General features: G+C 47.6%; 1 protein-coding gene across 2 annotated transcripts in view; it reads left to right on the top strand.

Annotated features, from left to right (window-relative positions):
* Window positions 1–27,728, top strand: part of ppil4 (peptidylprolyl isomerase (cyclophilin)-like 4) — a 76,651-nt gene that overhangs the window by 37,549 nt on the left and 11,374 nt on the right. The window contains exons 6-10 of one of the 2 annotated variants that reach the window (XM_072498452.1): window positions 4,758–4,854; window positions 10,967–11,083; window positions 13,986–14,110; window positions 19,604–19,670; window positions 26,006–26,114. In XM_072498452.1, coding sequence (XP_072354553.1) covers window positions 4,758–4,854; window positions 10,967–11,083; window positions 13,986–14,110; window positions 19,604–19,670; window positions 26,006–26,114 — 515 coding nt within the window. Of the gene's footprint in view, window positions 1–4,757; window positions 4,855–10,966; window positions 11,084–13,985; window positions 14,111–19,603; window positions 19,671–26,002; window positions 26,115–27,728 lie in introns of both variants that reach the window. The other variant, XM_072498451.1, reaches the window with a different exon arrangement.

Raw genomic sequence — 27,728 nt, 5'->3', positions numbered from 1 at the left:
CATAAGAGGCGGGTCAGGTAAAGGGATGTTCCCGCACCAGAAAGAATAAGGCGGGAAGACAGGCGCAAGGCGGATGGGAGTTCCCCACATGGGGAGGTCGAGGAGTGAGCAGGAGTAGCCGGGGTCAGTTGAAGTCAGCTGACTTACGGAAGTAATATGGGGGGAGCAATCAAGCTAGAAAGAGATCTAGCGGGGAGGGGAGGAGGGAGGGAGAAGGGGGGGGGGGACAACTGGGTTGCTGCTGCGGAAATCCAAAAGGAAATGGCTAAAGAGTGGGTGGGCGGGGATGGTGTGCGACGCTGGGGGAGCGAGCGGGAGCGCGGAGGCGGGATATGGGACTGGCCTAGAGAAGGTAATGGCTAGTCGACACGGGAGGGGGGCAGGTAGCCCCCTAGTGAGGCTGATCACGTGGAACGTGAGAGGCCTGAACGGACCGATAAAAAGGGCCCGAGTGCTCGCGCATTTGAAAGGACTAAGGGCAGACGTGGTTATGCTCCAAGAGACGCACCTAAAGGTGGCGGACCAAGTTAGGCTAAGGAAAGGATGGGTGGGACAGGTGTTCCACTCAGGACTGGACGCAAAGAATAGAGGGGTGGCCATTTTGGTGGGGAAACAGGTCGCATTTGAAGCAAAGAACATCGTAGCAGATAGCGGAGGTAGATATGTAATGGTGAGTGGCAGGCTGGAGGGAATGGAGGTCGTGTTGGTTAACGTGTATGCCCCAAACTGGGACGATGCGGGATTTATGAGACGGATGCTGGGGCGTATACCGGACCTGGAGGTAGGAAACTTGATTTTAGGAGGGGACTTTAATACGGTGCTGGACCCGGGGCTAGATAGATCCAGCTCAAGGACCGGAAGAAGGCCGGCAGCGGCCAAGGTACTTAAGGGGTTTATGGACCAAATGGGGGGAGTGGATCCATGGCGATTTCTTAGACCTAGGGCTAGGGAGTATTCCTTCTTCTCCCATGTCCATAAAGTGTACTCCCGGATAGATTTTTTTGTTTTGGGAAGGTCGTTGATCTCTAGGGTGGAAGAAGCTGAGTACTCAGCCATAGCGGTTTCGGATCATGCCCCACATTGGGTGGACCTGGAATTAGGAGAGGAAAGGGAGCAGAGAACACTCTGGCGATTAGATGTGGGACTGATGGCGGATGAGGGAGTGTGTGCAAGAGTGCGGGGGTGTATTGAGAGATACCTGGAGGTCAATGACGACGGCGAGGTCCCTGTGGGAGTGGTATGGGAAGCACTAAAAGCGGTGGTCAGAGGAGAGCTGATCTCCATTGGGGCCCACAAAAGGAAAACAGAGGCCAAGGAAAGGGAAAGATTACTGGGGGAGATTTTAAGGGTGGATAGGGAATTTGCAGAGACCCCGGAGGAGGAATTGTACAGGGAGAGGAGACGACTCCAGACGGAATTTGACCTTCTGACCACCAGAAAGGCGGAGGTACTGTGGAGGAAGGCACAGGGGAGGAGGTATGAATATGGGGAAAAGGCGAGTCGCCTGTTGGCTCATCAATTGCGAAAGAGGGCAGCAGCGAGGGAAATAGGAGGAATTAGAGACGAAAGGGGAGACACGGTGCGAAGGGCAGGAAAGATAAATGAGGTGTTCAAGACCTTCTATGAGGAACTGTATAGGTCTCAACCCCCAGAGGGAGAGGAGGGGATGCGGCAGTTCCTGGACCAATTGAGGTTCCCGAAAGTGGAGGAGCGGGGGGTGGTAGGCCTGGGGGCACCGATTGGGGTGGACGAGGTTATTAAGGGACTGGGAAGCATGCAAGCAGGGAAGGCCCCAGGACCAGACGGGTTCCCGGTGGAGTATTACAGAAAATATGTGGACTTGTTGGCCCCGTTGATGGTGAGGACGTTCAATGAGGCCAGGAAAGGGGGGACTCTACCCCCGACGATGTCGGAGGCGACGATATCGTTAATTTTGAAGAGGGATAAAGATCCGTTGCAGTGCGGGTCCTATAGACCCATTTCATTGTTGAACGTGGACGCCAAATTGTTGGCAAAGGTACTGGCATCGAGGATAGAGGACTGTGTCCCGGGGGTGGTGCACGAAGATCAGACAGGGTTCGTAAAAGGGAGACAACTGAATGTTAACGTGCGACGACTATTAGGGGTGATAATGATGCCCCCAGTGGAGGGGGAGGCAGAGATAGTGGCGGCAATGGACGCAGAGAAGGCATTTGATAGGGTGGAGTGGGAGTATTTATGGGAAGTGTTAAGGAGGTTTGGGTTTGGGAACGGGTTTATTAGCTGGGTTAGACTTCTTTATGGGGCTCCAACGGCAAGCGTAGTTACAGGTCGACATAGATCGGAGTATTTCCGACTATATAGGGGAACAAGACAGGGATGCCCGCTGTCTCCATTGTTGTTCGCGTTGGCAATTGAACCTCTGGCCATGGCGTTGAGAGACTCCAGGAAATGGAGAGGGGTGATTAGAGGGGGAGAAGAACACCGAGTCTCGTTATATGCGGATGACCTATTGTTATACGTGTCGGACCCAGCGGGGGGAATGATAGAGGTTATGCGAATTTTGAGGGGGTTCGGGGATTTCTCGGGGTATAGGCTAAACATGGGAAAGAGTGAATTATTTGTGATACATCCAGGGGACCAGAGTAGAGAGATAGAAGGCTTGCCTCTAAGGAAAGTGGAAAGAAACTTCCGATACCTGGGGATTCAGATCGCTAGGAGCTGGGGAACCTTGCACAGACTTAATCTGACACGGTTGGTAGAACAAATGGAGGAGGACTTCAAGAGGTGGGACATGCAGCCTCTATCGCTGGCGGGCAGGGTGCAAGCAATTAAGATGATGGTCCTCCCGAGGTTCTTATTTGTATTTCAATGTCTCCCTATACTAATCACTAAGACCTTTTTTAATAAAATAGACAGGAGCATCACGAGCTTCGTGTGGGCAGGGAAAGTTCCGAGAGTAAGGAGGGGGTTCCTTCAGCGTAGTAGGGACAGAGGAGGATTGGCACTACCGAACTTGGGCGATTACTATTGGGCCGCCAATGTGGCAATGATACGTAAATGGATGATGGAGGGTGAGGGAGCGGCGTGGGAAAGACTGGAGAGAAAGTCCTGTAAAGGGACGAGTTTAGAGGCGCTGGTGACGGCGCCGCTACCGATCTCACCTAAAAAGTTTACCACGAACCCGGTGGTGGCGGCAACATTGAATATCTGGGGACAGTGGAGGCGACAGAGAGGGGTGCGGGGAGCCCTGGTGGGGTCCCCAATCAGGAACAACCATAGGTTCGCCCCAGGAAGAATGGATGGAGGATTTCAGAGCTGGTTCCAGTTGGGAATTAGGAGGGTGGGAGATTTATTTATAGATGGGACTTTTGCGAGCTTGGGAGCATTGGAGGAAAAGTATAAGTTGCCCCGGGGAAATTTCTTGAGATATATGCAGGTGAGGGCATTTACTAGACAACAGGTGAGGGAATTTCCATTGCTCCCGACACAGGGGATACAGGACAGGGTGCTTTCAGGGGTGTGGGTCGGAGAGGGCAAGGTGTCAGAGATTTACCGAGAGATGAGGGAAGAGGGGGAGGAGTCGGTGGGCGAACTAAAAGGAAAGTGGGAAGAAGAACTAGGGGAGGAGATAGAGGAGGGTATGTGGGCTGATGCCCTAAGCAGGGTAAATTCCTCTTCCTCATGCGCCAGGCTTAGCCTGATTCAATTTAAGGTGCTACATAGAGCACACATAACGGGAGCAAGATTGAGCAGGTTCTTTGGAGTGGAGGACAAATGTGGGAGGTGTGGCGGGAGCCCGGCAAACCACGCACATATGTTTTGGGCATGCCCGGCACTGGAAGGGTATTGGAAGGGAGTGACGGGAGTGATTTCGCGGGTGGTGAAGGCCCGGGTCAAACCAGGCTGGGGGTTAGCTCTATTTGGAGTTGCGGAAGAGCCGGGAGTGCAGGAGGCGAAAGAGGCCGACGTTGTGGCCTTTGCGTCCCTAGTAGCCCGGCGCAGGATCCTACTCATGTGGAAGGAGGCGAAACCCCCCGGACTGGAGGCCTGGGTAAATGATATGGCGGGGTTCATTAAACTGGAGCAGATAAAGTTTGCCCTGAGAGGATCGGCTCAAGGGTTCACCAGGCGGTGGCAGCCATTTCTCGACTACCTAGGGGAACGTTAGAGGGAAGACAGATGATCAGCAGCAGCAACCCAGGGGGAGGGGGGGGGGGGGGGGGGGGGGGGGGGAGGGGGGGTTTAGTTTAGGTCAAAGATAAAGGGGTTTTGTTACTTGTGTATTGTTTAAAATTTCTGTATTGTTATTGTTGCGTTTGCTTTGTAAGAGGGGAAAAATTGTTGTTTGGGAAAAAATTTTCAATAAAACATTTATAAAAAAAAAAAAAAGGAAATATATTGTTTGCTTTCTGTTCTTAGAAGCACTAGGCAAGTTTCATGAGATATCTGTCACCTTTCAGAGGGTCGTTGCAGGCTCAATGGGCTGAATGGCCTCCTTCTGCACTGTAGGCATTCTATGGTTCTAAGTTGTCTTCAGCTGCTTTCTGCTATTGTGCAACATATTTATGAACGGAAGTACTAAGAACATAGAAACTATTCAGGTAACAGTAATTATCATGATACGTAGGTTTTCAGTACAATATAAAGCTGTGATGAGTATTAAATCATGTGTGGTGTCAATTCATACTGTTTCGTAGGGGGTGCATGATTCCCATTTGGTTAATTAAAAGGTTTAAAAGTTTGTTTCTTTAAAATAAATGTCTATTTTATATTAGGATAACCCATACAGTAATACTGGAGGATCCATTTGATGACCCTCAGGGTTTGCAAATTCCAGATAGCTCACCAGAACCCACCAAAGAACAACTTGATGTGAGTATTTACTGAAACACTTTCTGTACCCATCGGCTTTGAAAAACTTCCTCTTGGCTTATTTATGCATCTTTCTCAATAGAATGTTAAGATTTTGGCAGGAACTCAAGTTTTATATGGTTTTTATATTTGTGCATATACGCACAATAGATATTAGCTGATGTCACGTGGAATCATGGAAATGCAGGTCGAGTGTTGTCTACAGATGAAGTGTTATTAGAGGGTAAACCATAATTGGATTAGGACACGGCAGCATCATTCAATTCTTTTAATGTCCTTAATTTTATATTTCTATTACAAATTCTCATATTAACATTTATAATGGGGACTGCATTTCATAATCTTTATTAGTGTCACAAGTAGGCTTACATTACACTGCAATGAAGTTACTATAAACTTGCTAAACCGCTTAGCAGTAGTGGTACCTGTGCCTGTTGTGGATGATAAGTAATATATTTACCCAGGCACATTCCATTATAAATATGGACATAAGAATTTAAAATTGGAAAACTGAAATGAAGTGCATGTAGAGAATCATGAAAAGGTACGTTCGCTCTTGCTTCTGTTAGCAGTATTCTGCATCTTCAATAGCTTTTCAACATTTTTGGCTTTTTTTTTTGACAACCAAACCGAGTTGTAAGAACAAGATTATAATTTACAACAATAAGAATTTTCAATTAATAAAAGTAAATTACTGCGGATGCTGGAATCTGAAACGAAAGAGAAAATGCTGGAGAATTTCAGCAGGCCTGGCAGCATCTGTAGGGAGAGAAAAGAGCGAGCGTTACGAGTTATATGACTCTTGTTAAAGCTGTCAGAGCTATGACAAAGAGTCATCCACTCGAAACGCTAGCTCTTTTCTCTCCCTACAGATGCTGCCAGACCTGCTGAGATTTTCTAGCATTTTCTCATTTTCAATTAATATTTGTGTACTTTCGTTAAGGTAATGTTACAAAGAAGTAGAAATATACAGTGACTGCCCTGCGGTGACTCACGATTGCTCTAAACTTTCAAGTCACAAACTACATGGTATATAGTTATTAGAAAATGTGAAGGAGTTGAGATGAAGCAATCTAAGAGTCTGAATCGATTTTTCCCCCCCCCCCCCAAACTTATGGAAGCATCACATATAAGATCATAGGTATTGCTTAGTGAAAAAATACTATGCTTGTTCTAGTCTTTATCACATAACACAAGGATAAAGGCCTTATTGGCAGGTGTGAGATGGTGAAAATCCCCCAGTGGTGAAAAACTTTGGGAACCATCAATCAAAAGTCACCTGTCCCTCCCAAGTACATTACACTTATCACATCATGTCTCAAAATTACTTGTGTTGTATCGCAAAATGTTCTGAAATTTTCTGAAATAAATCTTTATCAAACTTGCATTTAAATGAATCAATGATAATTGTTTCACTGTTTCCCTCAGGAACCTGTTCTATAAATTGAACACTTGCTCACTAAAATGATGCTTCCACAGATTAGTTTTGAATTTGCCTCCTTCAAACCCTCTGATTTTACTGTTCTGGTCAAAGTTAAATGGTTTGTCATGGTCGACATCAAAATCCCATTATAATCTTAAAAACAAGCATATTGCCTCTCAATCTTCTCTTTTTCTCAGAGAACATACTACATTTTTACATGATAGCTGGCTGAATTTTTGAACCATTGTTCATGCTGATTTCTTCAGCAATTGGAATTCTATGTTTGTTGAACAATCTTGCGTTTCTATGTTACTGGAACCATTTCAGTTTAAAGAGAAACTGTACAGTAGAAAATGGGCAATTGAAATCAAAATATTCTAAAGCGATGCAGAGGAAGACTCCGTTTCTTTTGAGATTCACAGAGCAGGGATAGCCTTGAGCTGACCTAATGAGAGGGATACATGCATCTTTTTAAAAAAATCTTTTTATTGGCATTTCCCATAACTCTAAACAGTTGTATATATACACATCACATTTTTCTTGCCCGCATTAATTTCCTTTATTATACAGAGAGGTTTAGTTTGTCCTACGTTTACCTGACCCTGTGTGCATTTCGTTGCCCTCTGGACCGGTCTATGGTTCCTCCCCCTTTCCCATTGTGTGCCCCCCCCGGCTTCGGCTGTGCTTGTTTTTTATTTTCCGGACAGAATGGGGGGGATAAAGGAGGGGGCCTCTCCCCCCCCCCCCCCCCCCCCCCCCCCCCCCCCCCCCCCCCCACAAATCATCTCTTGTGGTTTCCCCACCCGAAAGGTCCGAGCCAGTCTGCAGCTGTGGGTGGTGCTGCCGATCGCCAGCCGAGCAGGATTCTCCGGCGTGCGATTCGGGAACCGAAAGCGAGGGCGTTGGCCCCCTTCCCCATGTGCAACTCTGGCTGCTCCGATACCCTGAACATTGCCACTATTGGGCATGGCTTCACCCTCACCCCCGCAAGCTTGGACATTGCCTCGGAGAAGGCTGTCCAGAACCCAGCAAGCTTGGGGCAAGCCCAAAACATGTGGATGTGGTTGGCCGGGCCCCTCTGGCACCGCTCACGTTTGTCCTCCTCCTCCGGGAAGAACCTGCTCATTCGGGTTCTGGTCAGGTGTGCTCTGTGCACCACTTTGAGCTGCATTAGGCTTAGCCTTGCGCAGGAGGAGGTGGAGCTCCAGAGTCCCCAGTTTATCCTCCCAGTTTTGTCTGGTCTTGTCCAGTGGAGTCCGGGCTCTGTCCAGTAGCTGTCCGTATATTTTCCCACATAGGCACTACCAGGTCATCTAGTAGTCTCTGGGGCCCCGGGGTACTCTACTGTCTCTTTGCAGATTTAGTGTTTTATTTGGAGGTGACTCATTTCCTGTCCTTTTTCTAGTCGCCACTTCCTCGTCGGTTCGTCTAGTATCGCCAGTCTGTGCCTTACGTAGAAGTCCCCGACCGTCAATGTGCCCCCGTCCCACCTCCATCTTTTGAAGGTGGTAGCCAGCAATGCTGGGGGAAATCTGTGATGACCGCATATGGGAGCCATGGGGGACATTTTGGCTATCTCAACTGGGTCCACGTTCTCAGCGTGGCCACTGGGCTCGTTGTATCTTGTTGAGGAGGATGGGAGTGCTGCTGTGGCCAGGGCCCGGGGGGTCGCTTCTTTACAGGATGCCTCCTCCATTTGTACCCAATCTGTGTCGGGTTCTTGTACCATCCCCTGACTCTTTCTGCGGTTGCTGCCCAGTGGTAGTATTGTAGGTTTGGTAAGGCCAAGCCCCTTTGATTTTCCTTCTTTGCAGTGTCGGTTTGGGAATTCACGGGTTCTTACCACCCCCGCCACACAAACGCCATGATTAGACTGTCTACGTTTTGGAAAAAGGCCTTGGGGATGATGATTGGAATGGATCTAAACATGAAGAGGAACCTTGCAGTACGTTCATTTTGATCGTCTGCATTCTCCCCGCCAGGGAGAGTGGGAGTGAGCCCCACCGTTGAAGGTCTTTTCTTACTTCCTCCACCAGGTTGGTCAGGTTCCACTTGTGGATCTATGTCCAGTCTCTGACTATCTGGATCCCCAGGTAGCGGAATCTGTTCTGGGCTGTTTTGAACGGGGCCCCTCCAGCTCTCTCCCTCCCTCGTTTGGGTTCACTGGGAATGCCTCGCTTTTGCCCAGGTTAAGGTTGTAGCCTGAGAAGGTTCCAGACTCTTTCTGTATTTGCAGTATTGCCTTCAGTCCCTCCTGTGGCTTCAAGACTTAGAGGAGCAATTCATCTGCATAGAGTGAGACTCTGTGCTCTCTGTCTGCTCTCCGGATTCCCTTCCAGCTTTTCGCGTCCCGCAGGGCTATCGCCAGGGGTTCGATCGTTGGCGCGAACAAGAGTGGGGACAGGGGGCAGCCCTGTCTTGTTCCTCTCTGTAGCTGGAAGTATTCAGAGCTGGTGGTGTTAGTTCGGACGCTCGATTTGGGAGCGTTGTACAGGAGCCTCACCCAGGCGATGAACCCCACTCCTAGCTCAAACCGTTCCAGTACCTCAAGGAGGTATTTCCATTCGACTTTGTCGAAGGCCTTTTCTGCGTCCAGGGAGTCGATCACCTCTGGTGTTCTCTCCCCCGGGGGGTGGGGGGGGGGGGGGGGGGGGGGGCATCATTACGTTCAGCAGTTGCCTGATGTTCGCTGTGAGTTGCCTACCCTTGACAAAGCCTGTTTGGTCCTCTGCGACCACCTCTGGTACGCAGCCTTTTGGCCAGGACCTTTGCGAGTATTTTCGCATCCACGTTCGGCAGTGAAATGGGTCTGTATACTCCACATTCCGTCAGGTCTTTATCTTTTTTGGGTATCAGTGAATTTGTGGCCTGTGCTAGCGTGGGGGGCAGGGTGCCCCTTGCCAGTGAGTCCGCGAACATGTCCCTTAGGTGTGGGGCCAGGACTGGTGCAAATCTTTTGTAGAAGTCCCCCGGGAACCCGTCGGGTCCCAGTGCCTTCCCCGCCTGCATGGAGCTGATGCTCTCCATGATTTCTCCCAGATCTATTGGTGCTTCCAGCTCCCCCTTCTGTCTTCCCCCACAACTGGTAGTTCCAGTCCGTCTAGGAACTGTTTCATCCCCGTTCCCCCGTTGTGGGGCTCGAAGGCGTACAGTCCCCGGTTGAAGGTCTCAAATGCCCGATTGACCTCCTTTGGCTCTGTTACCAGTCTGCCTCTGCTATCCTATACCTGCGCTATTTCCCTTGTGGCTGTCTGCTTTCTCAGCTGGTGTGCCAATAGGCGGCCAGCCTTGTCTCCGTGTTCGTAAAAGGTCCCCTGTGTCTGGCGGAGTTGGTACACTGCTGTCTTAGTGGATAGCAGGTTAAAGTCCATTTGCAGCTTTTTTCTCTCTGCCAGCAGCTCTACAGTCAGGGCCTCGGAGTATAGGGATACATGCATCTTGGCAGGTAGATTCATAAAATTACTTCAGCCACATCAAGACATTTCTGAGGAGGGTGTGGCAAGGCTTCCAGTGCTGTAATCCTGATGGGATGCAGTAGTGAAGATTAGCCAATTAACTTTATATAGTGAACATATAGAGTGAACAAAATGCTTTTACTAGTGCTTCATGAAGAATTCTGCGCTTTGCTGATTTAGTTTGTGAGTATGTGTTTTTCTCTGTTCAGGGCAGCATGGTGACGCAGTGGTTCGATCCCGACACCGGATCACTCTCCGTGTGGAGTTTGCACATTCTCCCCATGTCTGCGAGGGTTCCATCCCCACAACCCAAGGGTAGGTGGATTGGCCATGCTAAATTGCCCCTTAATTGGAAAATAAAAAATAGTGTACTCTAAATTTATTTTTTTGAAAGCATTTTTCTCCGTTCTTGATCCACTTTATTGGCTTGGAAACAATGCAAATTGATTACATTTGCAGATGACGCTAAAGCTGGGAGTATAGTTGAGTTGGGGGAGGCACCCAAGCAAAAAGAGTAAGATCAAATTGAAAGGTGCAGATGAGTGGCAGATGAAATTCGGTACAGATAGATAAATATGAGGTACTGTGTACTGGAAGTAAATGTAAACATCATGGGCTGGATTCTCCACTGGCAGAATGCTCTGTTTTGCTGGCAGCCCGGGGGTTTCCCAATGGCGGGGGCTGCCCCACAATGGGAAACCCCATTGACCAGCCGGCGTAACGGAGCATCCCACCAGCGGGGTGAAACAGAAATGCGGCGGGGCAGAGAATCCAGCCCCACGTGTGGATCGAGCTACCTAAAGACCTGAGGGGTCTTTTGTCAAATGAGTGTGGAACATCATTGAACAAAATGCCAACCTATATTTCTTAATCAGGATGTTACTGAAATTGCATAGGTCAGATCCAATCAAAAAAACAAGTAATGTGATGTTGTGATTATGATCCTCGAGCGTGAAATGAGTAGGATCTCTTGAGCAACATTCCCTTCATGCTGCTCAGATTGCACGCAAGTCAACCCCTTTAAACTATTGTACGCATGCAACCACACAAGAAAGTTTAAACATACCACTCACTTAAACTAACTGACCATGCCCTCCAAATAAAGAATTAGAGAGTATATTGGCCTTGAGTACTAAAATTCTATCATACAAGGAGTGTGTTCTTGCATGCTTTCAGTATTATTTCATTCTAATAATGTTCTTGATTTAAATGTTTTACATATGATTCTGTTTAGAGCGGCAGAATAGGAGCTGATGAAGAAATAGATGATACCAAAGGAAAAACTGTAGAGGAAATTGAAGAGGTGCTGGCAGAGAAAGAGGCAAAAACACGAGCCATACTACTGGAGATGGTAAAGAAACTAGCTATGATAACCCCTTAAGTGGGCCTTAATCTGTTTTGAGGAGTACAGACAATGCATTCAATCTATTCAATCTAACCCATAAATGTGAAGAGAAATTGTTCATTCCTCCCATTGTTATCCGCACACCACAGTAGACTAGAGAAGTGTAGATAACACCTGATCCCATTGAAATGTTTTGATTCCGCAGCTGAGACATTGCTGTAAACACACCTCAGAAGAGTTAAGATCAGATGAACCAAAAGATTTGTAGGAAAGTTTAGATCAGTATGTGGTTTGGTAGACATACATGGATGTGATCATACTTAAAAATCATAGGGTTTAGGTTGAAAACATGGATGGTCTAAGTAGATAAATAAAAAGAAAGACATGCATTTCAATAGTGTCTTTCACAACCTGAAGACATCTCAAAGTGCTTTACAGCCAAGTAAAGTAAATTTTTAATGAGCAATCATTGTTGAAATGTAGGAAATTTGTTATTTATGCACCCAGTTGTGTGCAATGAGATAAATGACGATAACTTTCTCATTCTGTTAGTTGAGGAATAAATATTTGTCAGAATATTGGGGAAAGCGCCCCTACTCTTTTCAAAATAGTACCAACTTCCCCTATCTGAAAGCTTATACCACTGTACAGCATTCCCTCAGTATCAACCTAGATTTTGTGCTCAAGTCTCTGGGATGGATCATGAACCCGCAACCTTCTAATTTGGGTAGGAGTGGAACTGAATCATCACAGAAGCCGAAATAATGGTAAGCATTTTTAATGTCCAGACACTAGTAATAAGTTCAACTGAAAGCAAGAATCTAACTGTACATAGATTATGTTAATGTTTTAAGATGCATTGGCCGCACTTAGAATATTGTATGTTGTCACCATGCCAGCCATTAGAAAAGGTGCAGAAAGAGTGGCAGCACTAATCTCCAGTGTAATGGGGATTAGCAGTAAAATTAGTTTAAGCTTTCACTATCCAGGAAGTACCTAATTATAGAATATAAAGCACGTTGATTTGAATAGATATTTTAAAGCTTGGTTATTATTTTTTTAAATGACAAGAAGTTAGGACTTGTAGGCATTATTGGAAATTAGTGAAACCTACATTTTGAACAGGTGCCAAGAAGTAACATCCTTTCTCAAAGTGAATACTTTAATTTGTAATACAGTACCAAACAATTTAATAGAGACAATAATATTGGGGTTAATCAGTATACAATTTGTGAAAGCTATCTGATAAAATTGCTGTGTATATCAAGGGGGCTGAAATAAAAATGAGCGGAGGTTACATTACAGTTGTATTTTGGTCAAACCCCACTTGGGTTGCGTTCAGTTATGGGCACTGCACCTCGGGAGGGTGATTTACCAACATTATACTGGAATTTAGAGGGTTAAGTTATGAGGACAGGTTACATAGACTAGGCTTGTGTTTTCTTGAGGATAGAAGATTAAAGAGCGATCTAATTGAAGTATTAAAATATTCAAAGGATTTGATAAGGTAGGCAGAAATGATTTCCTTTATATTACTGGATCTAACCATAAAACTATAGCTGTGGGGTTCATGGTGATGTCAGGAGCACTTCCTCTACATAAAGGTAGTACAAATTGGAATTCTTCCCAATATTGTGATTGATACGTTTTTGTTAGACAAGAGTGTTAAAGGTTACAACAAACAAGACGGGTAGCTGAAGTTAAGAGATGCAAAAACATAAGGAAGAGGAATAGGAACAAGCCATGCAACTTTTCGATCCTGCTCTGCCATTCAATAAGATGTCGGTTTCGCTTCTGAAATGAACTTCACTCTCCCACTCCATCTCCTTTTGTTTTCCTTGCCCAAAAGTCTAGCAATCCCCATACATATCACTTAGTTTGATTGAATAGCAGAATAGATTTGACAGCTGAATGGTCTAATTCTGTTCGTTGATTCTATATTATGAATGGATTGGGTTATCTTTTTTTAAAAACTGGAAGCATTTTTCCATGCCCCTTTACACTCTTTGAAGAAAGATCATTTATGCAGATTTAATTATTATTTCATTACCCCTCATTATCTTGAGGGTGTTAAAAATAAGTTACTGGTTATGCAGTTGTTCATCAGGTGAAAGGAATTGGAAATATTTGTGAGAGTTGTGCTTGGTGACTATCAAGCAGGTAACTTTGGGTTTAAGATATCAGAAAGCGGTCCGGGCTTTTGTAGCCTGTTTGCTTGTGCGACAAACTATTACACAGTAAACTAAAAACATGCAAATACCTTGTACCTGTAGGTGGCATTGTTGGCATAACGTTCAGCAAAAGGAAATGAAATGAAATGAAAATCGCTTATTGTCACAAGTAGGCTTCAAATTAAGTTACTGTGAAAAGCCCCTAGTCGCCACATTCCGCCGCCTGTTCGGGGAGGCTGGTACGGGGAATTGAACCGTGCTGCTGGCCTGCCTTGGTCTGCTTTAAAAGCCAGCGATTTAGCCCAGTGTGCTAAACCAGCCCCTGGTGACATGGACACATGAAAAACAACAGTGCATCATGTGCAAACATCAGAAAGAAATCACAATGTCCATATGAACTCACTACAGACCAGGTAGTACTGGTCCCACGGTGCTTCACAGACGTGAAAATGGATGCTGGCCAAAGAAGACAAATTAGGAGGGGGTCAAAAAGTGAATTTTAAGAATGGTCTTGAAAGAAGTGGGGGAAGGTGAAGAGGTAGAAAACACACAAGTTTACCATGTAGGTTGATGTTAACTCACTAAATGAGGTAAATGAGAATGATACTGCCTTGGAAGAAATACCTTGGATTTATCCAGACACTGGTAGAAGTTAAATTTAATTATGCTTTGAGATCTTAGCGACTTGTTTTTTTTCCAGAATTACTGCTTACAAGATCCAATCTTAATATTTATAGGTTGGAGATCTACCAGATGCAGAAATAAAGCCCCCTGAAAATGTGCTGTTTGTTTGTAAACTTAATCCAGTTACCACCGATGAAGATTTGGAAATCATATTTTCCAGATTTGGATCAATCAAAAGGTTCTTTTTTATTATTACTTTTGTAAATAAGCAGGTGTCTTTTTTGTGAATCTGGTAATGATATGGTTTGATGACATTCAACTAGTTGTTAACTAATATGTTGCTCAAAATGTTGATGATTGCAGTTGTGTTGTAACTATTGGCTGAGTAAACTAGTCGGTTGTATGAAACGAACAGCAAAAACTAGGGAGAATTAAACTGGACAGACCACTCCGAGGTGACCTAGGTCCTAGGTATCAAATCAGGACATGACAACGTCCTACTTAGTCCAGTCTCCCTTGGAAAGGTAAGGTATCTTTGTTAACAATTGAAAACTGCTGTGAAAGTTGGGAGAGCTGTCTCACTAGTCACGCAACAGTGGGTAGTAGGTATGATTGTGAGAGTGAGACAATGTTCCAGACTGCCCCATTACCACTCCAGAGGCGGAGCACAGTGGGGTAGTCGCCCTGGGAGTACTTAAGATTGACTCAGGATCTAATAAAGTCTCAAAGCTTCAGACTAAAGCCTGCTGATTATCAACTATCCCCCTCTAAGTGATGAATCAGTACTCCTCCGTGTTGAACACCACTAGCAGAAGCACATGGGGTTCACTGTCTGTCACCGAGTAGCTCGGTAGCACCACCAGTGATCGGGCTAACAAAGTTTTGAGGAAATAGTTCCAGATTGAGCTTGGCGGTAGTTGGCAAGTGAACCAACATGAGGGAGTGACCTAGTTGACCTTGTTCTCAACAAACTACTTGCTGCACTCTGTCTGTTTAGTTTGGCATTGATGGAAGGAAGTTAGCACTGCATAGTTGTTGTGAAAGTCCGATTCGATCTGCACATTGCTGACACCCTCCAGAGTGTCATGAGGCTCTACTACTGTGCTAAATGTGATAGATTAAATACAAGTTCAGCAGCACACAACTGAGCATGCATGAGACACTGGATCATCAATGGGAGGAGAATTGTATTCCATTCCAACCAGCCTATCCCTCGTGTCATCATGAAATTGGATGACCAACTTTAGTTCAATGAGGAGTGTAGAATACCAGAAGTGGTACCAAACTTACCGAAAATAAGATGTCAACCTGGTGAAGCTATGACACAGGTGCATGCATGTAACAGACCAGCATATCCCAAACTGCGAGACTCATCCAGGGGTTAAGCGCTGTAAGTTCAGGACATTTTAAATTTGAAAAAAGCTGTCCTGCCAGCTTGTCCCTACTTATTAGTGCACTAGTCAGCCTATCTGTAGCTTAGGCACTGATAATCCGGCCACTGATTGGACGAGCTGCAAATAGAGGCATGGTCAGGATGAGGGTGAAGACGACTAGATGGCGGATGGAGGTAGGCCACGGAGCAGAGGTGAGGCAGACTCGGAGGCTGGGAGTAGGGAGCGGAGGGTGGGAAGTGAATCATAGAATTCCTACAGTGCAGAAGGAGGCCGTTAGGCCTAACGAGTCTGTGACGACCCTTTGAAAGAGCACCATACATAGGCCCGCAGCCCCACCTAACCTGCACATCTTTTGGACCCTAAATGGCAATCCACCTAACCTGCACATCTTTGGACTGCGGGGGGGAGAGAGAGAGAGAGAGGAAACCCACACAGACACTTGGGGAAGGTGCAAACTCCACACAGTCACCCAAGACCGGAATTGAACCCGGGTCAATGGTGCTATGAGACCACTATGCTGTGGGGTTTCTGGGGCTGTGGTTGGTGAAGGCCAAGGGCAAAGAACAGAGTGAGAGCTGTGGGTGTGTATGAGAGAAAGTGAGAGCTGTTTGGGAGAGAGAGAGTGGTGTTGTGTATGGGAAAGAGAGAGCTGTGGGTGTGTGTGGGAGAGACAGAGGAGCGTGGTTGTGTGTGGGAGAGAGAGAGGTGTGGGTGGGAGAGAGAGAGCTGTGGGTGTGGGTGGGAGAGAGAGCTGTGGGTGTGGGTGGGAGAGAGAGAGCTATGGGGGTGTGTGGGAGAGACGGGCGTGGTTGTGTGTGGGAGAGAGAGCTGTGGGTGTGGGTGGGAGAGAGAGTTGTGGGTGTGGGTGGGAGAGAGAGCTGTGGATGTGGGTGGGAGAGAGAGCTGTGGATGTGGGTGGGAGAGAGAGAGAGCTGTGAGTGTGGGTGGGAGAGACAGAGCTGTGGGTGTGTATGGGAGAGAGGGGTGTGGTTGTGCATGGGAGAGAGGGGTGTGGTTGTGCATGGGAGAGGTGAGTGTGTGGGAGAGGGGTGTGTATGGGAGGGGAGAGAGAGGCATGAGTGCAGGGAAGAGAGAGAGGGTGTGAGTGTGGGGAAGAGAGAGATGTGTGAGTGGGGAAGAGAGAGAGGCATGAGTGTGGAGAAGAGAGAGGGTGTGAGTGCAGGGAAGAGAGGCGTGAGTGTGGGGAAGAGAGAAAGAGGGTGTGAGTGGAGGGAAGAGAGGCGTGAGTGCGGGGAAGAGAGAGAGAGGGTGTGAGTGCAGGGAAGAGAGGCGTGACTGGGGAAGAGAGAGAGAGAGAGAGGCGCGAGTGTGGGGACAAGAGAGACGCAAGTGGGGAAGAGAGAGAGTGGCGTGAGTGCGGGGAAGCGAGAGATGTGTGTGCGGGGAAGCGAGAGAGAGACGTGAGTGTGGGGAAGAGAGAGGGGTGTGTGAGTGTGAGAAGAGAGAGATGTGAGTGCGGGAAGAGAGAGATGTGAGTGCGGGAAGAGAGAGATGTGAGTGCGGGAAGAGAGAGATGTGAGTGCGGGAAGAGAGAGATGTGAGTGCGGGAAGCGAGAAATGTGAGTGCGGGAAGCGAGAGATGGGAGTGCGGGAAGAGAGATGTGAGTGCGGGAAGAGAGATGAGTGCGGGAAGAGAGATGAGTGCGGGAAGAGAGATGAGTGCAGGAAGAGAGAGATGGGAGTGCGGGAAGAGAGAGATGGGAGTGCGGGAAGAGAGAGATGGGAGTGCGGGAAGAGAGAGATGGGAGTGCGGGAAGAGAGATGGGAGTGCGGGAAGAGAGATGTGAGTGCGGGAAGAGAGATGTGAGTGCGGGAAGAGAGAGATGTGAGTGCGGGAAGCGAGAGATGTGAGTGCGGGAAGAGAGGGGTGTGTGAGTGCGGGAAGAGAGGGGTGTGTGAGTGCGGGAAGAGAGGGGTGTGTGAGTGCGGGAAGAGAGGGGTGTGAGAGTGCGGGAAGAGAGAGGGGTGTGTGAGTGCGGGAAGAGAGGGGTGTGAATGCGGGAAGAGAGACGGGTTTGTGAGTGCGGGAAGAGAGAGAGCGTGTGAGTGTTGGGAAGAGAGCGCGAGTGCGGTTAAGAGAGGCGTGAGTGCGGGGACAAGAGAGAACATGTGAGTGCTGTTGAGAGAGAGAGAGAGTGGTGGGAGTGCGGGGACGAGAGAGAACAAGTGAGTGCTGTTAAGAGAGAGAGAGTGGCATGAGTGCGGGGAAGAGAGAGGGGTGGATGAGAGGAAGAGAGGGATGTGTGTGCGAGAAAGTGAGCGGTGCGGGGGGCGCAGGTGGGAGAGGGAATCATGTGTGAGCACGAGAGAGAGGTGGCAGGCAAAAGAGCGGTGAGAGGTGGCGGGCGCGAGTGCGGGAGAGGTGGCGGGCGCATGTTCGTGAGAGGTGGCGGGCGCATGTTCGTGAGAGGTGGCGGGAGAGGGAGAGGTGGCGGGAGAGGGAGAGGTGGCGGGCGCGTGTGCGGGAGAGGTGGCGGGCGCGAGTGCGGAAGAGGTGGCGGGCGCTGCGGGAGAGGTGGCGGGGAGGGAGGTGGCAGGCGCGAGTGTGAGAGGTGGCGGGAGAGGGCGAGGTGGTGGGAGACGACCATCTGCTATTTACATCCTGAAACATTTGGATGGTAAATTGCACAGTTTGCGGGAGAGGTGGTGGGCACGAGTGCGGGAGAGGTGGCAGGTGCGGGGAGAGGGAGAGGTGGCGGGAGAGGGAGAGGTAGAGGGAGAGGTGGCGGGCGCGAGTGCGGGAGAGGTGGCGGGAGAGGGAGAGGTGGCGAGTGCGGGAATGTGGCGGGCGCGGGAGAGGTGGCGGGCGCGAGTGCGGGAGAGGTAGCAGGCGCGAGTGCGGGAGAGGGGGCGAGTGGGGGAGAGGTGGCGGGTGCGGGAGAGTTGGCGAGCGCGTGTACGGGAGAGGGAGTGGTGGCAGGCGCGTGTGCAGGAAAGGTGGCAGGTGCAAGTGCGGGAGAGGTAGAGGTGGCGGGAGAGTGAGGTTGGTGGGCGCAAGCGAGAAGGGGTAGCAGCACAAGGGAGGAAGGGAGAGGTGGGGGAGGGCGGGCATGGGGCGAGAGAATAAGTGGGAATGATAGTGTGTTTGTGATCCCTTTGTGTGTGAGAACATCACCTTCCCTATTAAAAATGACAAAATAAGGTTATTTATTTATTAAGGGACAATATGGCGCGGCCAATCCACCTACCCTGCACATCTTTTGGGGTTTTGGGGGTGAGACCCTCACAGACATGGAGAGAATGTGCAAACTTCACATGGACAGTGACCCAGGGCCAGGATTGAACCCGGGCTCTCGGCACCATGAGGCAGCAGTGCTAGCCACCATGCCACCTTAAGTACCGGTTAAATAAGATAACTTTTTCATTATAATAAATGTATACATGTATGAAATAGAAAATATTTTTCAATCAATTTATTTGTATGTTTGTAACTACTGCCTGCTGTGGTTTATGGTTTATCTCTTCAACATAAGAATGTTTCTTGGGCATTCTGTCAGTACTCTTTTGAGAGGTCAAAGGGCTTTTGTGCCTGGAAATAACTATCTCCAACAAGGGAGAGTCTAGTTTAGTGGCATTACCACTGCTGGGACTCCAAGGATCACATCCTAGGGTGGCGGGGGACAGTTGCCATTGATCAAAAATCATCTGGTAAAGCCACATTTATCCTGTGGATGTGAGCGAAAGTCAGCAGCTTTTTATTTTACGGCAAATGTCTTCAAAATCTCTCCAGAAATTAAATAAACGAGTTAGGAGTGTAATGGAGCAGTTGCATTTTTATATATAGGGCTTTGCATGACCTTAAGATTCCTCAAATCGGTTGTAGCCAAATAATTGCTTTGGATTCCTTCTTACTTGGCTTACTTTAAACAAGGCCACTTTGCAGGAAACAGATAAGAATGGAGGAAGGAAGTAATGTGTGAGTGGTTCTTGGCCATCTTGCCATACGCCCTTCGGGAATGTTTGGCTGAGCATGAGAGGCTTCCAGGTGAGTAGCACTGTGGCTTCACAACGCCAGGGTCCCAGGTTCGATTCCAGGCTTGGGTCACTGTCTGTGCGGAGTCTGCACGTTCTCTCCGTGTCTGCGTGAGTTTCCTCCGGGTGCCTCCCACTAGTCCCGAAAGACGTGCTGTTCGGTAATTTGGACATTCTGAATTCACCCTCAGTGTACCCGAACAGGTGCCGGAATGTGGCGACTAGGGGCTTTTCACAGTAATTCCATTGCAGTGTTAATGTAAGCCTACTTGTGACAATCAAGATTATTATTATTATTAAGTGGTAAAAGTCTTTAGTTTAACTTGGCAACATCTGTTCTCCAGCTGTGAAATCATTCGAGACTGGAAAACTGGAGAATCTCTCTGTTATGCCTTCATTGAGTTTGAGAAGGTAAGACTTTACACTTTATAACTGTTTTGCAGTTCATATGAGTTTAAGTATAGTTTACAACATTGCTAGTTTTGGTGTATATATTCACATTTTATTACAAGTGGAATTTTACATTTATGTTTGTCACAAATCAAGATCTCAGCCGGGAATTTCCCCATCGGCTGTTGTAAATGTGACAGGTTGGCAAAAGCCATACAGATGGAAATTCTGTCTGTCTTCCACTGGGGTTACACTGGCGAATCGATTAAAAACTCCTTGAGGAAATTACCAGCATGATTATTGGTGGCAGAATACAGATCCAGTTGGTCGCAGTCAACAGATGGTGCATAAGATGGAGTAAAATGCCTTGTGTTTCAAAGCACCAGTCGACATGGTCGAAAGTGAGATAGTCACAAAGCTGTATTTGTTTAAAAATAATGGGACTGCATCAGCTCTCTGAATGAGCATTATGACTTAGCGCCATTCTACCTTTTCCCCATAACCTTGCACATTAGAACATAGAACAATACAGCGCAGTACAGGCCCTTCGGCCCACGATGTTGCACCGAAACAAAAGCCATCTAACCTACACTATGCCATTATCATCCATATGTTTATCCAATAAACTTTTAAATGCCCTCAATGTTGGCGAGTTCACTACAATAGCAGGTAGGGCATTCCACGGCCTCACTACTCTTTGCGTAAAGAACCTACCTCTGACCTCTGTCCTATATCTATTACCCCTCAGTTTAAAGCTATGTCCCCTCGTGCCAGCCATATCCATCCGCGGGAGAAGGCTCTCACTGTCCACCCTATCCAACCCCCTGATCATTTTGTATGCCTCTATTAAGTCTCCTCTTAACCTTCTCTCCAACGAAAACAACCTCAAGTCCATCAGCCTTTCCTCATAAGATTTTCCCTCCATACCAGGCAACATCCTGGTAAATCTCCTCTGCACCATCTCCAAAGCCTCCACGTCCTTCCTATAATGCGGTGACCAGAACTGTACGCAATACTCCAAATGCGGCCATACCAGAGTTCTGTACAGCTGCAACATGACCTCCCGACTCCGGAACTCAATCCCTCTACCAATAAAGGCCAACACTCCATAGGCCTTCTTCACAACCCTATCAACCTGGGTGGCAACTTTCAGGGATCTATGTACATGGACACCTAGATCCCTCTGCTCATCCACACTTTCAAGAACTTTACCATTAGCCAAATATTCCGCATTCCTGTTATTCCTTCCAAAGTGAATCACCTCACACTTCTCTACATTAAACTCCATTTGCCACCTCTCAGCCCAGCTCTGCAGCTTATCTATATCCCTCTGTAACCTGCTACATCCTTCCACACTATCGACAACACCACCGACTTTAGTATCATCTGCAAATTTACTCACCCACCCTTCTGCGCCTTCCTCTAGGTCATTGATAAAAATGACAAACAGCAACGGCCCCAGAACAGATCCTTGTGGTACTCCACTTGTGACTGTACTCCATTCTGAACATTTCCCATCAACCACCACCCTCTGTCTTCTTTCAGCTAGCCAATTTCTGATCCACATCTCTAAATCACCCTCAATCCCCAGCCTCCGTATTTTTTGCAATAGCCTACCGTGGGGAACCTTATCAAACGCTTTGCTGAAATCCATATACACCACATCAACTGCTCTACCCTCGTCTACCTGTTCAGTCACCTTCTCAACGAACTCAATAAGGTTTGTGAGGCATGACCTACCCTTCACAAAGCCATGCTGACTATCCCTGATCATATTATTCCTATCTAGATGATTATAAATCTTGTCTCTTATAATCCCCTCCAAGACTTTACCCACTACAGACGTGAGGCTCACCGGTCTATAGTTGCCGGGGTTGTCTCTGCTCCCCTTTTTGAACAAAGGGACCACATTTGTTGTCCTCCAGTCCTCTGGCACTATTCCTGTAGCCAATGATGACATAAAAATCAAAGCCAAAGGTCCAGCAATCTCTTCCCTGGCCTCCCAGAGAATCCTCGGATAAATCCCATCCAATAGGGAATGAAAGGCTTCCACCTAGAGTAGAACTCTTCTGTCGACCCCCTCATGAATTGCTTGACCTTCTCCAAGTACAAAAAGTCCATAAGGTCACTCAACCAGGACGAAGCTCTTGGCGAAACCGGAGTCCTCCACCCAAGCAGAACTCTTCCACGGGCTATTAAGAGCATCGCCTTCACCCCTGGCTGCAGCTCTTGCGAGTTCGAGACCTCAAAATTGGCCACCAGCGGGCAAGGCTCCAGCTCAATCCCAAGAATCCCTGGCATGGTGTTGAAGAGCGTAGAAGTTTAGGACATGGACCAGAGCACGACCGCCCCCCAAGGGCAACGCTCGCACTTAGCCTCCAGTCCCGGAAAAAACCCACTCATCCACCCATGGGTCAGATGTGCCCTATGCACTACTTTGAACTGAATCAAGCTGAGCCTACCACATGAGGAGGTGGGAGTTGACCATGTGAAGCGCCTCACTCCAACCCTGCCCTCCCCATCAGAAACTGGACCCAGCTCCCTCTCCCACTTCCTTTTTACCTCATCCAATTGAGCTTGCTCCACTGACAAAATCTGACCATAAATATCCGAGTTCTTCCCCTCCCCCAACTCCACAAGCAAAAGGACCCTATCCAACAGAGAGCATGAGGGTGCCAAGGGGAAGGAAGGAATCTCCTTGCGCAAAATATCACACACTTGGAAAAACCTAAATACATTAGTCTTCGAAATTAGAATTTACCTAACCAGTCTCCAAAACAGGCAAACTTCCCCTCTATAAACATGTTCCCAAACCTCTCCAACCCCTTTCTCGCCCGTGACCTGAACGGTGACTCCAAAACTGCTGGAACAAAGCGACGATTTCTGAAGATTGGGGCTAACATTGTTATAGCACCCAGCTGTCTCCATTTCCTCAGAATGGCCAACCCTGTATTTTCTCAATGTTCACAGCCCAATAGTAAAATAACAAATTAGGTAGCACTAGGCCCCCCCAACTGCATCTCCCTCTGCAGAAACACCCTACGTATCTGTGGGGTCTTGCCTTCCCACATAAAGGAAGAAACCAATTTATTCATCTTCACAAAGATTTGAGAAGGAGAACTGAAACAAAAATAAAAACCTCGGAAGGACATTCATGTGTACCGACTGGACCCTGCCCGCCAAGGAAAGCTGGAGATTGTCCCACTTCTTAAAGTCAGACTTAACCCCATTCAGTAGGCCAGTAAAATTGAGTCTATTAAGTGAGGCCCAGTTGTGGGCTACCTGGATTCCCAGATAATGAAAGCTAGATCTGGCCAAGCAAAAAGGCAATGTCTCCAAATCGGCACCCCTCCCTGGTAGTTCACTGGAAAGTATTTGCTTTTGTCCAAATTCAACTTATACCCTGAGAAGGAGCCAAAACTCCTTCTTTACCTCTACATTGAAGATAGGATTCGTTAGATACATCAGATCATCTGCATTCAAGGACACCTTATGCTCCCTCCGTCCCCTCTCTATTCCGCTCCATCCCATTGATGACCTCAATGCTATGACCAGAGGCTCAATTGCCGAGGCAAACAATAGGGGGGGGGACAATGGACAACCTTGTCTCGTACTTCTATTTCACTGGAAATGTTCCGAGCTCAGGACATTTGCCTGAACACTCGCGGCAGGAGCTCTGTAGAAAAGACGGAGCCAAGGTATAAATCTAGGCCCAAACCCGAACCTTCCAAGGATCTCTGACAGATACCCCCATTCCACTCTATCAAACTCCTTTTCAGCGTCCATCGGAATAATCACCTGTAGCTCAGGGATGTGAGATGGGGACAAAATAATATTAAGTAGAGCCGTATGTTGGCCAAATGCGGCCTCCCCTTAACAAACCCAGTCTGTTCCTCCGATATCACCCGCGGAAGGCAGGGCGCCAAGCCCATTGCCAAAACCTTCGCCAAAAGAATTGCATCTGCATTCAATAACGAAATAGGGAGTTAAGACTCACACTCTTGTCGGATCCTTATCCTTCAAAATCAAAGAGCTCGACCACTCCAGCCAGACCTAAGGCAGAGGAGCCGTAATAGCGAAACTGCACCGATACCAAGATCGGGAGAAGATCCTGAACTGGGCAAGGCACACACGGTCCTGCCAGTGGGAGGGCCATTCAATCGGAGTCTACCAGGATATTGGGGCAGACCTAGCCACGCGCCGCACTGAATTTAACAGCCAAGGTGGTCCTGCACAAGAGTGGGTGCAGTTCGGTTATGCTGTGGGTAACCTTCCAGGGGAAGCAATTCTACTTCACCACACCGGCCGAGACAGACGGGTTCATGCAAGGACATGGCCTGGGAAGGCAGCAGCAACAGAGTCAGCAGTGAAATCAAACTCACTTTAAAGAGAAAGGCATTAGCAGCATAGTGGCGCAGTGGTTAGCACTGCTGCCTCACCGCACCGAGGTCCCAGGTTCGATCCCGACCCTGGGTCACTGTCCATGTGGTGTTTGCACATTCTCCCCGCGTTTGTGGGGGTTTCGTCCCCACAACCCAAAGATGTGCAGGGTCGGTGGATTGGCCATGCTAAATTGCCCCTTAATTGGAAAAAAAATGTATTGGGTACTCTTAAGTTTATTTTAAAAACAAAGGGACAAAAATGCCTCGCTTTCGACCCAGCTTTGAGTCCCAGGAAGGAAGGGGAGAGCAGAAACACGTGAGGGAAGCGGGGGGGGGGGGGGGAGAAGAAAATAGGGATTACTCCCAGGAGGGAGGCCGCCACATTAGCTGGCAAGCCAGTGCAGAGAAGTTCGTGCAAAGGAGGGCCTCTAAACAGCTCCTCATAGGGAGGCAGTGCTGGTAGAAGCGGGTGGAGAGGGGCGAAGGGAGAGCTCTAGAAAATGGGGAGGAGGGGGAAACATGAGGGAAGGACGTATCCAAGAAGGGAGGGGGTGGGGGGGGGGGGGGGGGGGGTAGAAAGCTGCCTACGGCAGGTTGCACATGGTGGCAGCGAAAACAATGGCACCAAGCCATCTTGGTATGCCCTGAAGCAAATGGAACCCCGGAGTGCAGGACCCAGCCACATGGAGTGAATGGGGCTGGATTTGTCTGTCAGTTGGTCCTATACACAGTTAATGTCCCCCAAATCGGGGAAACTAATGAATATGGCAAGGGAGTTGAACACTTTCAAGGATAGGGGTAGTGGACCCTTGCAGGTTCACGCACCCAGGAGAAAGAGTTATTTTTTTCCCTGTAGTCCACAGGCAGCACCACCCAAGACTGCAGACTGGCAGGATTTCTCAGGCTGGAGAATATAAAATCTGCCATCAGTGGTTTGGAAGAAGGCTTCCACAGGATGTGGAGAGGGGTAGGTAGGAAGGAATGAAGGGGGGGGGCGAGACACACAAAAAGAATGTGAGGGTCAGTGCCGCAATTGACAGGTCTGACGGCAAGCTCAGGCCCAAATCAAACTAAATAAACACTTGTTTTGGCCATATTGGGGAATGCAAAATATGTATGCTGACTAAAGGGGGGTCACAGCCACGATTGTAGTGAAGATACTTGCTTGTGAATATATGTGTCGGTATTTGGCACGGTTTTGTAATTTATAAATTGTTGGATATAAGATATGAAAACTCAATAAAAACATTTTCAAAAAAAATCAAAAAGAACGATGCCTGCGCCAATGCAACCGACAATATCCCCCCGGGACAAGGAATCATTAATCATATCTAACAACAGTGGGATCAGCTGACCTGCAAATTTCTTGTAAAATTTTCAATTGGGAATCCGTCTGGGCCCGGAGCCGTACCTGACTGCATTAAACCCATGCATTTCATGATCTCCTCTGTGCTCAACGGGAACTCCAACTCCTCTTTTGCTCTCGCTCTACAACCGGAATAGACGAGCCATCCAAAAATTCTGACATGGGCAACCTATCCTGTGGGGACTCCGACTTATAAAGTCTGCCTGCAAAAGGTCTCAAAAAGCCTAATTTTTCCTGGGATGGAGACCAACCTGCCACTCGAGCCCCTCGCCTGCACTATCTCCCAGGAGGCAGCCTGTCGCCTCAGCTGGTGCACTAACAGGGCACTGGCCTTCTCCCCATATTCATAAAATGTGCCCCTCGAGCATCACAGCTGGTGCACTGCTTTTCCTGTCAAGAGTAGCCCAAACTCCATATGCAATTTCTTCCTGTTCACCATCAACTCCAGTGTTGGGGAAAGCAAGTATTGGCAGTCCATCTCGAGGGTGGGTCGCTATTTTCTACAACTTAACTTGAAAACTCTGAATTATGTAAGGTTTGATTTGTGAGAGACGGCATTGCCAACCTTGACAAACTCGTCTTCTGCACTTTGTTTTTTCTCACAGCAGGAGGATTGTGAAAAAGCTTACTTTAAGATGGATAATGTGCTGATAGATGATAGGAGGATACATGTGGACTTCAGCCAATCTGTGGCTAAGGTTCAGTGGAAGGGGAAAGGTAGGTTCCCTGGTTACAATTTTGTATTCACCTGCTTTTCATATGCAAACTTAAAAGGTCATTATTAATCTGACACAATGATAACTTTCCCCCAATATCACAGCATGTAACTGGCTCTGAAGTGAAGCTGATGTTTTCATCTGGACTCGACTGCTCAGACTCGATTTGTAGTGTTTAACACACTTCTTCCAAACAAGCTGCCTCTGATGGGACTGAAATTTGTCTTTCATCTATTTGAATCTGCCTCTTGGGTTCTAATGTTATAGCTTACTTTGAAGTATTTTTACAAATACACTTTTACAATACCATTTGACGCCCCCAGTATTTCTATAAAGCATTCCCTTCTCTAACAGAGAAAGAGCTTGAGTTGAAATTGTTGGAAAACACTCAGCAGCCCCGGCAGCATGTGTGGAGTGATAAACGGAATTAATGTTTAGGGTCGGAATTGGAAAAAGTTAGAAATGCAAAAGATTTTAAGCCATTGAAAGGCAGGAGAGTGGGGAAAAGGGGAGAAGGGAAGGTCTGTGGCTTGGTGGAAGACAGGAAAGATGAAATGTTAAGAGTTTGTGGTGCAAAGCCAAATGAGAGTGATAATGAAATGAAAAAGTGGTGTTTAGAGGAGATGTGAATGGCAAGTGCAGATAATGGATTGCTACCATCCAAAAGTGAAAACGGGGTAAATCCAAAACCTGCAAAGGTAAAACAAATGGGGGCAGAGGTTACGGTCTGAAATTGTTGAACTCCATGCTGAACCCAGATGCCTGATCCAAAGATGAGATGCTGTTCCTTGTTGTGCTTTCACTGGAACACTGCAGGAGGCCGGGGACAGAATGGGCAGCATGAAAGCAAGGTGGAGAGTTGGAACCGAGGGACCTGGCTTTGCAGATTTACTGTTCATTATAAGTAGAGCCACAGGTAGAACAAACCATAAAAAAGGCAAAGAGGATCCTTGGTTTTGTACTAAGTGTTGGAACGTATACTAGACCTTAGTTGGGCACAGTTTCATAGATTTTCATAGAATTTACAGTGCAGAAGGAGGCCATTCGGCCTATCGAGTTTGCACCGGCTCTTGGAAAGAGCACCCTACTTAAGGTCAACACCATAACCCAATAACCCCACCCAACACTAAGGGCAATTTTGGACACTAAGGGTAATTTAGCATGGCCAATCCACCTAACCTGCACATCTTTGGACTGTGGGAGGAAACCGGATCACCCGGAGGAAACCCACGCACACACTGGGAGGATGTGCAGACTCCGCACAGACAGTGACCCAAGCCGGAATCGAACCTGGGACCCTGGAGCTGTGAAGCAATTGTGCTATCCGCAAGGCTACCGTGCTGACCCAGTGGGAGTGCTGCATACAGTTGGGGGCACCCAATTATTAAAAAATTGAGAAAATGCAGCTTAGAGTCGCTGGATATTACCAGAGTTGAGGGATTATAGTTATGAAGAGAGACTTGTGAAATTGGACATTTTTTTGCAAAAGCTGAGCAGGTTAAGAGTTAACCAGATAGACATCTTAAAGATTATTTGAAGATATGATAGGATAAGTAGCAACAGGTTGTTTCTTCTGTTCTACATTCAGTAGCAAGGCAAGTGATCATTGGAAAAG

This window comes from Scyliorhinus torazame, chromosome 4, assembly GCF_047496885.1.
Source record: "Scyliorhinus torazame isolate Kashiwa2021f chromosome 4, sScyTor2.1, whole genome shotgun sequence".
NCBI lineage: Eukaryota > Metazoa > Chordata > Chondrichthyes > Carcharhiniformes > Scyliorhinidae > Scyliorhinus > Scyliorhinus torazame.
The sequence above is the reverse complement of the archived record's forward strand: the minus strand, read 5'-3'. Positions and strand labels throughout refer to the sequence as shown.